This window comes from Carassius carassius, chromosome 10, assembly GCF_963082965.1.
Source record: "Carassius carassius chromosome 10, fCarCar2.1, whole genome shotgun sequence".
Classification (NCBI taxonomy): domain Eukaryota; kingdom Metazoa; phylum Chordata; class Actinopteri; order Cypriniformes; family Cyprinidae; genus Carassius; species Carassius carassius.
The window spans coordinates 4,176,882-4,191,414 of NC_081764.1; the positions used below are offsets into that span (position 1 = coordinate 4,176,882).

General features: G+C 36.9%; 1 protein-coding gene across 9 annotated transcripts in view; it reads left to right on the top strand.

The window, feature by feature from the left end:
* The window catches only part of LOC132151564 (receptor-type tyrosine-protein phosphatase T-like), a 280,272-nt gene that overhangs the window by 76,856 nt on the left and 188,883 nt on the right, over positions 1–14,533 (top strand). For all 9 annotated transcript variants that reach the window (XM_059559752.1, XM_059559755.1, XM_059559756.1 and 6 more), the window contains exons 3-6: positions 6,374–6,645; positions 9,095–9,176; positions 10,850–10,965; positions 11,860–12,034. In XM_059559752.1, the coding sequence (XP_059415735.1) occupies positions 6,374–6,645; positions 9,095–9,176; positions 10,850–10,965; positions 11,860–12,034 (645 nt within the window). The remainder of the gene's footprint in view (positions 1–6,373; positions 6,646–9,094; positions 9,177–10,849; positions 10,966–11,859; positions 12,035–14,533) is intronic.

The window sequence follows — 14,533 nt, forward strand, 5'->3', positions numbered from 1 at the left end:
CCGAAATTTCGGTGCACCCCTAATTTAAACCAAATTTTGAACCAAACCAAAGTTTCTGTTACTTATTTATTTTATATGCTGTATATAATCACTACAAAAATACAGTATAAAGCATATTTTTTCTATCTTTTAGAAATGTAGTTACTAAGTGTTGTTTGGATATTATTAATAATAGTCAACAAATCGTCTGTAAGCGTTGCAAATGTCATTAATGTTGCTGGCAAGGAGGTACACCTTTAATTTAACCAAACTGAGAAGTCTCTACAAATTGACTCATTTTTTGTTTCACAAATCGTTTCAGCTTTGTTTAGATTCAAATGTGACTAAAAGTGTGATGTCCGAGTGGCTGAGTTATTTACTTAGTAATTAGTCTGTCCATTTCTGTCCATTTCCCTCTCAGGTCATTTGTGGATCAGTTGTGAACATGATAGGTGGGAATTATCTCATTCACTGGGTAATAAGCCAATTTTGTCCCATCATGTGACTTTTCAACTGTATTTTCCTATTCCTCCCCTCACATTCCCACTACAGGACCTCAATTAGAACGCAGTGAGCTCAAGAGAGACAAAAGCTGTTGGAAGGTGTCAGTTTAGAAACATAATTATTAATTGATTTCTTATTTCATTGTATACATAACCGTATAAAATTTAAGGGATGGTATGTTTTTTTAACATTATTTTATTTTATAATTTTTTTAAGTCTTCCAAGCTCACCAATGCTTTATTTATTTGATCCGAATAACTGTAAAACATTAATACTTTAAAATATTATTGCAATATAAACTATTCTCTATTTTGAAATATTTTTATATGTAATTTGTCCTGTGATGCAAAGCTGAATTTTCAGCATCTTTACTCCAGTCTTAAATGTCAAATGATCCTTCAAGAATTAATTTAAAAATTCAGATTTGATGCTTAAAAAATATTTTTTATTTTTAACTTTGAAACTTTTTTTGTTGAAACGTAATAAATTTTTTCAGTAATGTACGATGAATAGAAAGTTTAAAAGAATGGTATTTATTTGAAATAGAAATCTTTTGTTACATTATAAATGTCTTTACTGCAAATTTTGATAAATTTAATGCAACCTTGCTGAATAAAAGCATTAGTCATACTGACTCTTTTGATTTTTGAGAGTATATATATGAATATATATATATATATGAATATTTTAACGGATGCTCAAAGGGATCTGGCCTCCACACCTATTGAAGCTTTTTCCTCACTTCCTCTTTATTCCTCTCTGTGTTTTCTCTCTCAACGCATTAGCCTTTCCACGGTACATTGCAGATTACCACCCTTGCTTGGCTCAATGGTAAATAAGTGCTTTAGTGTTCATGGGATAAAACTGCCAGGCAGAAATGAGGAATGCCGTGACTTTATCAGACCGAGCAGTAGAGGGCCCAAAGTACAGGGACCTGCCATAATTGCATATTAAAGTGACAACTAGAAGAATTTTTGCTATTTGTCATGTGGGGGATCATATTATGATGGCGGGAATGTGACTTTTAGTGCAAAGAGCTCCCAGTGGAAATACTCAGAGGGAATAATGACTTTCACCAGCAAGTCCTCTCCATACTTTGCAGCCACACGCCAAAGAATCCTCTCTGAGGAAATGAGTTGAAATCGCCGAACAAGGGCCGGGTGTCTCTAAGATTGATGTAAATTGCACTGATTTGTAAAACTTTTTCTCAGATGTTTGAACCGATAAATCTTCCAATCAAGGGCGTTTAGACATAAATGAATTCACATAACATTTCTTCACATTAACGCGGGGTGACAGGTGTCAACCAAGCAGCACTGACGCGATACCTTATCGGGTTGCCTCATGTTGCCCCTATGAAGATGTTTTACAGACTGTTCTGCTGTCTTAGAAAAACAGTAATGGATCTGCCTTGACGTTGGTCTCGAAAACCATGTACTGGTTATTGGTTGATGTGAACAGCATTAAATCACCAGTAGTGTATCTGTGATTCTGTGAGGACTGTTTTGTTGATGGCACGTTTGCTGATAGCCAAGAACAACTCTCATATTGCTATCGATTTTAGTAAAGGAGAGCGCCAAGTGCTGCGTTTTACTCCAGAAGCCATTTTCGTTCTGCAGTAAGTATTGAGAGAAATCTTCATCGCCATTGATTTGTGTTTATCAGCTCCCACAGTTGCAGGAAAAAATAATTATCATCCAAATAGTATTGCCCTTGAGAATGCGCATAACAAGTTGTATATCATTCTTAGGTATTTCTCAAAATATTCAACTTTTAATAATATTTTGATTCATCCCAGAACTCATTAATACATGAAATGTAAGTGCCTCAAATGCATTGGGACTCCAGGAAGTAATTGAACCCAGGTAATATCGCTGAAGCAGTTTGGAGGCTACGTGTTTTTAATCTGTTCTCCAGCAAGAGCTGAGGCTGCATTGCATTCTTCATGATGTAAACATTAATTTCCATTTAAAATTCTTGTGCAAAGTCCCAGCACAAGATTGTGCCAGTCACAGTCATGTTTGTAGTGTTGTCATACTCATGCAGGCTGATTTGTCAAGAGTGTTTTGTGCATCCAGCAGTCCGCCTGGAATAAAATGTTTTGAATTATTTATCATGTAACCATTACATCTGATTTCACATTAGCTCAGCTTAAGACAGTGAAGCCACCGATGGTGTGATTGAGGACACTCGTATTGACCCTGGTAGTAGGGCTGATTGCCTGCTTGTAGGTTTGGTCTAAATTACCTCTCGGTTCAAAGGCTTCACTTTGCCCGACCATATATATTGGCAGTCATCAGCGGTGGGGAATATATAGATGTCTGCTCAGAATACCTGATGGAAAATGTACGTGGGCCGAGAGGGTTGAATATGAAATGCAATCAGGCGAGTTCACTACCAACCCGCTGTTTAGGGGGCCTTCGCTAGATTGGATCAGTGTGCAGAATTGATTGGCCTCATCCCAGGGCTCAAGGTTCTGCTAGGGTCTTGTGGTCATGTCTTAGATAATACTGGTGATGAATGGGGTGTTATGGCAATGGCTTCCTCTGCCCATCTGGCAAATTATGCATGGTGATTTAGCACAACCAGGCAGAAAGGTGTCAGGAAAAATTGGGACTGATTTTGACCCATGTATGTGATGTTTTAACTTAGCCCTTTACATATTCACATAGTTTGACATAAATACACCATCCGAATCCAAAAAGGCTGGTTCTGCATTGATGGCAATTTAGATGTTCTGATGAAATAACATTTTTGCAAGCAACATATATTATAGTAGATATACTCTGTTTTTTGCATGTCCCAGCTCAGAATAGTCCCTAGTGAAAGGACCTGTATATGGACACAGCCTGTGAAATAATTCTAAGGTCTTACAGACACCAAATCAGGAACAGGCCAGTGCTATAATTACTTTTAAATCACGATTGAATAGCCAGACTTTTGACTGATAACCAGACTAAAACCTTTTACCTGACATGAATGATCAGAACTGTTTTGTGAAAATTTTTAAAGAACTCGGAATGAATTACTGTAATTTATCAAAAAAGAAAAAGAAAAAAAAAGACACCTTTGGGTCTTTAGCGTAACTAAATGGTTTCCCCTCAAGGTGGCAAATGATGGACACCTTTTTTTTTTTTTAAGAAAATCATGATTTTTGTATTCTCTGAAGCCCTCTTTCTTATTTCTAATGCAGTTCCATTGTTGGTAGTGACTTGTACAAAACTACTCATAAGGCTGTAAGACTGCATCTTGTCTCATAAAATTGGAGTAAAATGGATGTAAAGCTGTCCACAGAATCATTTCATAAATAGTGCCTCAGCACTTACAGTTTCAGTGTGATTTTATAGCAGGCAGTTACTCAGTTATGTGATGAATTCTGCTTACAAAGGCACTAAAGGCCATGAACATGATGTGCAAGATGACAATATAGCCTTCAGTGTGGGAAAAGACTATAAGATACCTAACATCAAGAACATCAAAACATTCTGTTCATTACCTATTTATTTATTTTCTGTTCACCTTCTGACGAAGGTAAAGCCATTTTTGTCTCTAAAGAAGTTTGAAATGGTTATGCATGCTTTTATTGGATTACTACAACTCAATGTATATCGGTATTCCTCAGTCATGTGTTACTTGTCTGCCACTGGTTCAGAATGCAGCGGCTCAGCTTCTTTATGGGAAGTGCTAACATGAGTCTATAACACCAGTTTTGATTTCAGAGGTGATCGTGCTTCTGTTGTTGGCCCTAAGTTGTAGAATAGTCTTCCAATTCATATCAGAATTGCCCCAACTCTATTTTTAAGTCTACTCTTAAAACTTATTTCTTCTCCTTCAAATATTTTTTGACTTGCTGTGCAATGATCCTTTATTTTAGTGAACCTCATTCATTTTAAAGTGTGCACTTTGGTCAAGTTCGGTTGTTTTAAATGTGCTATATATATAAACATTGTATTGTATTGTACTGTATTGAAATAAGCGTTCTTTTGGGAGGTCTATTCTTTTCTTTGTTTTTCCTTCCCCTTGCCTATCCCCTTCCCTTTCTCACCGCACTCACCGCAACGTCAAGAAATCCTCGTCCAGGAACATTGCTATGTGCAAATATTCTCTTTTTGAACATATATTATTTTTATATTATATATTTTTATTTGGAAAATGCATTCTTTATATAAATTTCGTATAAATTATTTCAACATATTATATTTAACCAATTTGGGAAACACTTTATTTTAGGGTCTCTTAACTAGTTGCTTATTAGCATGCATATTACCGGTACTAGAATATTAGACATTTATCAGTAGTAATTAAGCACATATTAATGCCTTATTCTGCATGACCATGTTCTACATCCCCAATCCTACCCAATACCTAACCTTAACAACTAACTTACTAACTATTAATAAGCAGCAAATTAGGAATTTATTGAGGGAAAGTCATACTTAAAGGGATAGTTCACCCAAAAATGAAAATTTTAGGTTTATCTGCCTGCCGCCAGGGCATCCAAGATATAAGTGACTTTGTTTCTTCAGTAGAACACAAACCAAGATTTTGAACTCAAACCGTTGCAGTCTTATAATGTAAGTGGATGGGAATCACGGTTTTGGGAGTTCAAAAAAATACACAAACAAAACCAAATTAAACACTATGGCTCATGGTGATACATTGATGTGTAAAGACACAAAACCATTGGTCTGTGCAAGAAACTGAATAGTATTTATGTAGTTTTAACCTCTGATTTTCACCGTATTGTCCGAGCTGTCTGTCCAGAGTGTGTTCTTCTCACAGCTGATGCGTGGTCCTCTTCTTGCTTTACAGTGGATCCAGACTTATAAGTGCATTACTACCAGCTATCTCTCAAGTGAACCATTGACATCTCCTAATTGAGATTGTAGATAGAGTGTCAATGGTCCATTTGAGAGATAGCTGGTGGGATTAAACTAAACTATCTCTTTAATAGTGTATAAGTGTTCCCTATTCTAAATTGTTACCCTAACTGGTCATATATCAACCTGTCCTCCAACCAATACGCCCATATAGGTCGTTTGTCCAAATCCCTGAAATACGACCCATCAGAGCGTATACTACAATTGTGCCCCTATTGGCAAAAGGTCGTTTTCATATTAATGTTTTGTACTCTTTTATTTGCACTCTGATTTGCGTTTCGTGTAGCTCAGTTGGTAGATTATTGCGCTATACATTGATAGGTAATCATGCTATCATGGGTTCGATCCCAGGGAACGGATGTGCACGAAAATGTATATGCTCAATAAATCATAATTTAGCATGATCTCTGTGAGGGTTAGGTTTAGGGGTGGGGTTAGGTGTGGTCATTCGAACTAATAAGCCACCTAGTAAAATATGTAGGAAATACTGTGAGATCGGTGTAAAAAGCCCACACATTGCATTTAAATAAACGTGCGTTTTGATTTGTAATGACGTTATACGTCATTTTATGACGACAAACGCAACGCGATACTGTCATTATTTTTACGCCCGCTAGAGGGCGCTTAACTTTAAAACGTTAATATAGGTCGTAATAAGGTGCTTGCACTAACGACCTATATGGTCATTTTTTGTTGGAGGACAGGCTCTCATATATACATGCATATATATATATATATATATATAATAATTTATTAATTATTATAGTAATTTATTTCAAGAAGGACATCACTGAAAGGAATGATAGCTGATGAGTAATGTTGTGTGAGTGAAAGTGATAAACGGAATACTATTCTATTCTATTGTATTCTATTCTATTCTGTTCTATTCTTTTCATTATTTACTATACACATTTCTGTATGTTGTATTACTTCCATTTCCTTCTCATAAAGTAAAGTTAAGTTTCCAGGTGATTGTTTGACCTATTGTAAGGGATGTTTTCCTCTTCTAGGTTCCTTCATGATGGTGAATGCTTCGGGTCGTGTGTCAGGTCAGAAGGCCCACCTGCTCCTGCCCACGCTAAAAGAGAACGACACCCACTGCATAGACTTCCACTACTCCCTGTCTAGCCGGGATGGGACGAGTCCCGGAACCCTTAATGTCTACATAAAAGTGGATGGTGGACCACAGGGAAATCCCATCTGGAATGCCTCAGCACCCGTCACTGAAGGCTGGGTGAAGGCCGAGCTCGCCATCAGTACCTTTTGGCCCAACTCCTACCAGGTAAGCATGATGCTAATAAAATGGTAAATGGACTGCATTTATATAGCGCTTTCAACAGACCCATGGCCATCCAAAGTGCTTTACAAGTTGCCTCACATTCACCCATTCATACACCAACGGCGGTGGTGTCAGCCATGCAAGGTGCCATCCAGCTCATCAGAAGCAGCTGGGGTTATCATAGACACTTGGTCAGATGGAGTTGGGGATTGAACCACCAAACTTCCGGTTTGTAGACAACCTACATGAACCACTGCTGCCCTAATAATGCCAACGTCATGGGTTTCCATTCAGAGAACCTGCATACTGTGTGTTTAAAAAATATAAAAAAAAAATATTCAGAATATTCTGGTTTAAATACATAATAAATGCATTGACAGTTGCACATTTTTTTTTATTTTTTTTTTGCAGGATGAGCCACTAAGCAAACAAATGACCAGCAGCTAGAGAAGTGCTGAAAATGTTGTCCACTTGGCCACTGAAATAGACAGAAGTTTATTTTCTGCAATATATTTGTGGTGAATGGCACCAATTGAACTGCAGAAAGTGGCAGTAGATTGCTCTCTACTCCAATTACCACTGCAATCACTGTCCCCTAATCTAACCCACAAATGGCCCTGGTGAATAAGCTTTTAGTTGTTAATTTTAGATCTGTCTTTTTGCTTATTACCTCTCACTCTCGCTCCCTCCTTCTTTTTCTCTCTTCTGATTCTTCACACCCAGATCTCCTCTCTGTCTCTCTCTGCCTCTTGTGCTCCTCTTCATTCTGTCTGTTGATTCACCGGTCAGTCTGTGGAGTGAAATACCCTCATAAGACTAGCCATGTAATTGAATTAACTAATGGGAAGAGCAAATATTTAGCCTGTGCTGGGAATACTGAACTTCTCTTGGCAAACCGCAGACCAATATTTGCTGAAGGCAATATTTGCTGAGGGCATCTATTTGACCAGCAGGCAATATCAAAGCTTGTGTGTACGTGTGTGTGTGTGTGTGTGTGTATTTGTGTGTATTTGTGCTTGTGGGGAACATCATTAAAACATGTGCAAGTGTATATAACCAAAAAGTGTGTAATAATATAAATGTATTAATTATTATTATTTATCACATATTATAAATATTAAATATTACAATTCCTTTTAAAATGTTTATATTTCTTTTTTTTGTGGTTTTATTTAGATTTTGAATTAAGACTTTGACAATTACACTCACTAGGTGCTTGTTCCCAGTCTGTGCTCACAGAATGCAATTTAACGTTTTTAAAAACATTTGCTTCTCTTGTTGAGTTGAACGTAATAAATTACCAGTTAAATAACGAGAACTAATATCTACTATAAATTCTGCCCGTGGGATCATAAACTATACTGAAAAATATCCCATCGTGAGATTGATTAGAGCAACAGATTTGCAGATAAGTGGCCAATTTGACCAAAATGAATCTTTGGGTTAACTGACTTGTTTCCTGCCGTGTTACATTTTAAATAGTAGGGTGCCATTTCAGTGTGACAGTGTTTAAATGGTAAAGTTTTATCATAAGCAAAATAAAAATTAAAAAGGACAAATCTGACTCTTTTTGAGTTTGTGATGGTACATTTTTAAAAATAATTTATTTTGCCATGTCCTGACAGTTTTAGAGATCATTTGTGTCACCCATAATGTTGTGAATAAATTATGAATACAGCAATGTCCTTGAGTAGAGGCAAGGATGTATGATAAAATGACGATGTAAAAGGTTTGCTCATTCAAAATGGTCATTATTTGCCCAAACCTGTGTGGCAGGATATTCACATTGGTCTTTTCTAGGATTGAGAATTGATCAAAAAAGCTTAAGCCACTGAAAGCTGCTTCCACAACATTTCTGATCTGAAATGTGTCATTCTGTGGTTGTGGTTTGTGCAAACACACACCTTTAGTCTCCACAGTCTCATCCTGAAAAACATGGTGAGTCTGGTTGAGTAGATCGAGTCTCTTGACTGCTCACAGTGAGGCCTTTTTGGAAGCCAGGGACTCAAGTGCATCCTGTGTCCAGGTTTTGGCTTTTTAGTGCCAGTCCTTGGCAGCCCTGAGAGAGAGGGCATTGTTCAGACCACACATGTCCTCACCACATGGCATTTACAGTATGCCATGCAAAACATGCCAGTCCCATATGTGTGTGTTCGAATTTGTGTTCTCAGAGTTTCAGTGCAGATTATCAGATTATTATGGGTTGAAAAGTTTTCTTGTGCTGTCTTTCTTCAAAATAAATGCAAAATGCATGGGCATTCAAATATTTCAAACTGTGCCGTAAGTGTTTGAATATGATTTGGGGCTGACGTAGGTGGTTTTACAGGTAAAGATCTCTCCTGTTGATTTAGTACTTTGAATATTTTCATGTTTGATATATATATAGACTCAGTCTGAAACAAGCTGTCTTGATTTAAACACTTGATTTCCTCTCCCCTCTTCTCTCGTTTAGGTTATTTTTGAGGCTGTGTCTGTACAAGGGCATCCTGGGTTCATCGCTGTGGATGAGCTGCACGTTTTGGCCCACCCTTGCCGTGAGTAAACACACGCACACACACATACACACGGTGCCTGCTTACTTTCTCAGTCTTGGCTACGCTGTAGGAGTTCAGTCTGTCAACTACTGTGAAAAGCACTTCATGTGGATCGAGGGTTGAACAGAGATGGAAGAGGCCAGCAAACAAGCAGGTCTGTGCTGAGGCTGAGAGATAGAGCGAGACAGATTGCAGAGCTGAGTGCTCAGACTTCAGACCCCCATCATTCTTGTTGTGACAGGAGAACTTTAGCCTTTGACTTCAATTGTCCTAGATCTCTCTGTGTCACTAAAGTAAAGCCAGCAGCGTTGATGAAGAAATGAGGTTAATTCATAATGTAGAAGTGAACATGACCCTTAGTCTTATTGTGCATGATTCATCACTGCACGTCATAAGCATTTTATTTCTCATTCAAAATCATTTTCCCTCATGTTTGATTACAGAAGTAAAATTGGTTTTGAATGACAAATTAACTTTTTTTTTTTAGTTACTGTGTTCACTTAGATGACATTCCTTCCATTTTTTTCTGTTCAACATTGTTTTTTGTTTAGTTTTTTTAGATAAATGTGCAAAGTGCAGAATTAAAGTTTTTACTTCCAGAGGTGATAACTGACAGCTAATGTAATGTGGGCATGTGCCATTTACATGTAATCATTTAACAGATGCTTTTAATAAAAGAAAAGTCATCAATCTCAATAACTGGCATTGGTTATATTTGCATGACACATAGCTTTACATTTAGTGTTTGTAAAACAGTAAATAGTGCATATTGCACGGTATGCAGTAAGCTAGTATACCATTCAACATAATCAGAATTTTAAATAAAAATTTAATAAGAACTGATTTAAAGGAACACAAGCATAGATCATGGAAGCATCTTATCGTGACTTTTTTTTTATTTTTTACTAGTCATAATAATAATAGTGGGTCATTTTAAGATTCATTCATTAAATCTGAACAGTTTCCACGTTATAGCAGATATGTAAAAAATTTAAATAAAAACAAAGAAAAAAAAATTCTATATTTTCAGTGACTTTAATTATAAAAGATTGATATTGCTTTTGTGCAGAAATGCATGCACAAATAATAAATCTGGCAGAGCGAGTGGGTGGAGACTGCTGTACTGAGGATCAAGAGTTCAGCTAGTGCAAGAGTTACACTTCTGACAAATGCACCTGTTAACATCTTTGCACCTGTACATGCAAATGAGAGAATGTTTATTGGAAATAGTAATGAATATGAGCTCCATTCATTTTTTTGATTTCAGATGGTGATTCTAAACGTACACACAGAAAACCAGACAGAAACTATTTTCACCATCACGAAATACAACAAGTGAAAGGAGCACTTACCAAATTAGAATTTCATGCCGATAGATGCTATAAAATATTTATTTTTATATTTTGTAGAAATGTTAACACAAGTGCACTTCATAAGGTAAATATTTCACAAAAAACATACTTGTTAGGTTTGAAATGGTAAAACAATATGCCATAAACCAATATACCAGTCAAAATTTACACTTTGTCATCCACTTGGATAAACTTGTAAGTCTTTTTGGGCCATTCCATAGTTGACCACCAGCACGTGTCTTTAGAGCACATGTGCTTTATATCGTTTGCATGGATGCTGTTTTATGATTTTTTTGAAGGTATATGTGTTTTGCTTGGTAGGCAAGACACCACATTTTCTACGGCTGCAGAATGTCGAGGTGAATGTGGGACAGAATGCCACCTTCCAGTGTACTGCTGGAGGCAAATGGTCACAAAACGACAAACTCTGGCTCCAGGTGAGTCAGTACACATCCTCACACACAAGTACTTTGTATAATCTCACATAAAGGGACAGCAACATATATATTTTTAATAACATAATTTTTATTTGTGATATTTATTTATTTATTTAATTAGTTTTTTACTATGTTCTGCCTGTTTTGGCCAGGTCCCGCTTGCTAAAAAGATTTTAAATCTCAAGAGTAAAAATAAAAAATACCAAAAAACTAAAATATTTTGTTAATCAATGTTTAATTCACTTACAATAAATAAATAAAAGTTTGTAAGACCTTAATATTTATTGAGATTTTTTCTGAAATATCCATGTTTTGTTTTATTTCATTTTTATTTTTTTATTGGGGATTTATCAATAGAACAAAACTAGTTTAAACTGGAAACCAAGATTTCCAATTAGACCAAAATAAAAATGTTAATAAATGACACAGTCATTTCACTTTTTTTTTGTGTACATGCTCAAAATGTATCAAAAATATTTTAATTCTGAGCATCTCTATTATGTGTGTGCATGTAACATTCACTTCATTTGCATTGGGAGGTTTTGAACCTTTGTCCTGAGACACATTGCTTCAGGAAACTTAATAACTTGTTGGAGATTTTTGTCAGCCGGAATTCTAAGCCAGTGTCTGTGTCCATGAAGTCTTGGATAAAATTACTTTTTCCCTTGGCTGGAGACTATAAGCCTCCATCTACCCTGTGCTACATCTCTGAGACATGCAGACATAATACCAATTCTCATTGTGTACAGTGTGCATAAAGAGCTTGTGCCTCTGTCTTCATGTGGCACTATTTTGCACTTTGTTAAACAAAGAAATGAAAAAAAAAAAAGATTTTTGCATATAATCAGTTAGACAGTTGGATGTTGGATGGATGATTATTTTTCTGTTTTTCAGCAATGGAATGGTAAAGACACATCTCTCATGGTGACCCGAGTGGTGAACCACCGACGCTTCTCTGCCACCGTTAGCGTAATGGACACGTCACAGCGCAGCACCAGCCGTTACCGCTGCGTCATTCGTACTGATGGAGGATCTGGAGTTTCAAACTATGCTGAACTCAGCGTTAAAGGTGCGTATGGACACCTGCAAACCTTTATGCCACTGCATTTTCAAGGAACTAAAATATGATTGTGAATTTGTAATGATTATCTAATTGCTTTTGGCCCTTACATGTCGTATTTGATAAGCTCTTTTTTAATCAGTCTGGCTGATACTTGGCCAATAAAGAGTTTATTACAACCTATTCATTCAATCCAATTCTATTAGATGACAAGCAGTACCTTTTACAACAGCCATCTTCCTCAAGCCAATCACAGCTATGAAAAAGGAAATGCTGTTTATAATGATAATGTAAATAAAAAAAAGTTTTGATATCTATTTATTTAATAATAATAATGTATTTTTTTATATTAATATAAAATTGAATGTTTTTATGTTAACATTTGACCTTTTAACAGTATATTTAATATAACTGTTGTTGTTTTTGTTGTTGGTTTTAATAGTAATTGTACTTTGATTTAGTCTAGTTTAAGATTTTTTTTTCAGTGAAAATTCTCCTCTTCTTGCTCATTGAGAGATCACCAAAACACACACACACACACACACACACACACACACACACACGTTTGTTTTTGTGAAAAGTGGGGACATCCCATAGGCGTAATGATTTTTATACTGTACAAACTGTATATTGTATATTCTATCGCCCTTCACCAACCCTACCTCCTAAACTTAACCCTCACAGGAAACTTTGTGCGTTTTTACTTTCTCAAAAAAAAACTCATTCTGTATGATTGAGAAGCGTTTTAAAAAATGGGGACATGGGTTATGGCCTCATAAGTCACCGTCTCCTTGTAATTCCTGTGTCATACCCATGTCATTATACAGAGTTGTGTCCTGATATGTCACAAAAACATGCCCACACACACACACACACACACACACACACACAAAGCAAACCCAAAATACAGCACTTATAACCGGCATCAGCTGTCAGCAGCAGGATTCCTCCTAAATTGTTACCAACAGAGTGTTCATTATTTCAGCTAGCATTGCTAACGACTAGTACAGAAGCCTTGATTCTTCTCTGTTTCTTAAGATAATGGGGTAGAGCCTCAGCTTCACTACACAGACATTTTCCCACTTAAGCAGCGATAACAGAAAGCTTTATTTTCTTTCTGCAAGCCTTGTTAGCGTGTGGTCACTGGACTTGAGAGAAACGCTAGCATCTGTTTGGCTGTAGCTGTGCCATGTGTGACTTAGCATGGCCAAAAGCACCTTTAGTGGTGCTCTTTACCCCTGATATGCTTTGTCTGCGATTCAAGCTTATCTGCCCATATGGCATTTGGAAGTAAAAAAAAGAGAATTAACTAACATCTAACAGTTTCTCACTGCTACTTTTGGAAAAAGACCTGATTAAACCCTTTAATCACTACAGAGACATCATTAATTGTCCTTAGTCTTTATTAGGAGCTGTTATGATTCATTTCAGATAGCAATAGATTAGGTAAATTGGCTTTTTACAAAGTACTAGGACATCGTTTGACCAATAATTCAACATCCCCTCTTTATTTCTATGTAGAGTGTTTTAATATCAGATAGGTCCTTCAAAGTATCTTGGAGAGGTGAGGTGTCCAAGTCACAACATCTAACTACTGGGGTGCCTCAGGGCTCAGTTCTTGGACCACTTCTCTTCTCTGTCTACATGACATCATTAGGTTCTGTAATTCAGAAACATGGCTATTCATACCACTGCTATGCTGATGACACTCAACTCTACCTCTCATTCCATCCTGATGAGCCGACGGTTGCTATTCGCATCTCAGCTTGTCTAACAGACATTTCTTCCTGGATGATAGACCATCAGCTTCAACTCAACCTTGCCAAGACAGAACTGCTTGAACTGTTGTTCCAGCAAACCCATCGTTTCATCACAATTTCACCATCTAGTTAGGCACATCAACCATAACTCCTTCAAAAACAGCCAGAAGCCTTGGAGTTATGATTGATAATCAGCTGATTTTCTCAGACCACATTGCTAAAACTGTCTGGTCCTGCATATTTGCTTCATTCAACATCAAGAAGATCAGACCCTTTCTTTCGATACATGCTGCACAACTCCTTGTTCAAGCTCTTGTTCTGTCCAGGCTGGACTATTGCAATGCTCTCTTGGCAGGTCTTCCAGCCAGTTCTTACAAACCTTTACAATTAATCCTGAACACGGTTGCAAGTTAAATGTTTAATGAGCCAAAAAGAATACAAGTCACACCTCTGTTTATCAATTTGCACTGGCTACCAATAGCTGCTCACATAAAATGCAAGCTATTGATGTTTGCCTAAAAAACTACCACTGGCTCTGCACCCATTTACCTAAATTTATTACTTCAGACTTATGTGCCCTCTAGAAGCTTGCGTTCTGCAAGTGAACGTCGCTTGATTGTGCCATCCCAAAGAAGCACAAAGTCACTCTTACGGACTTTTAAATTAAATGTTCCCTCCTGGTGGAATGACCTCCCCAACTCAATCCGAGCAGCTGAGTCCTTAGCCATCTTCAAGAATCGGCTGAAAA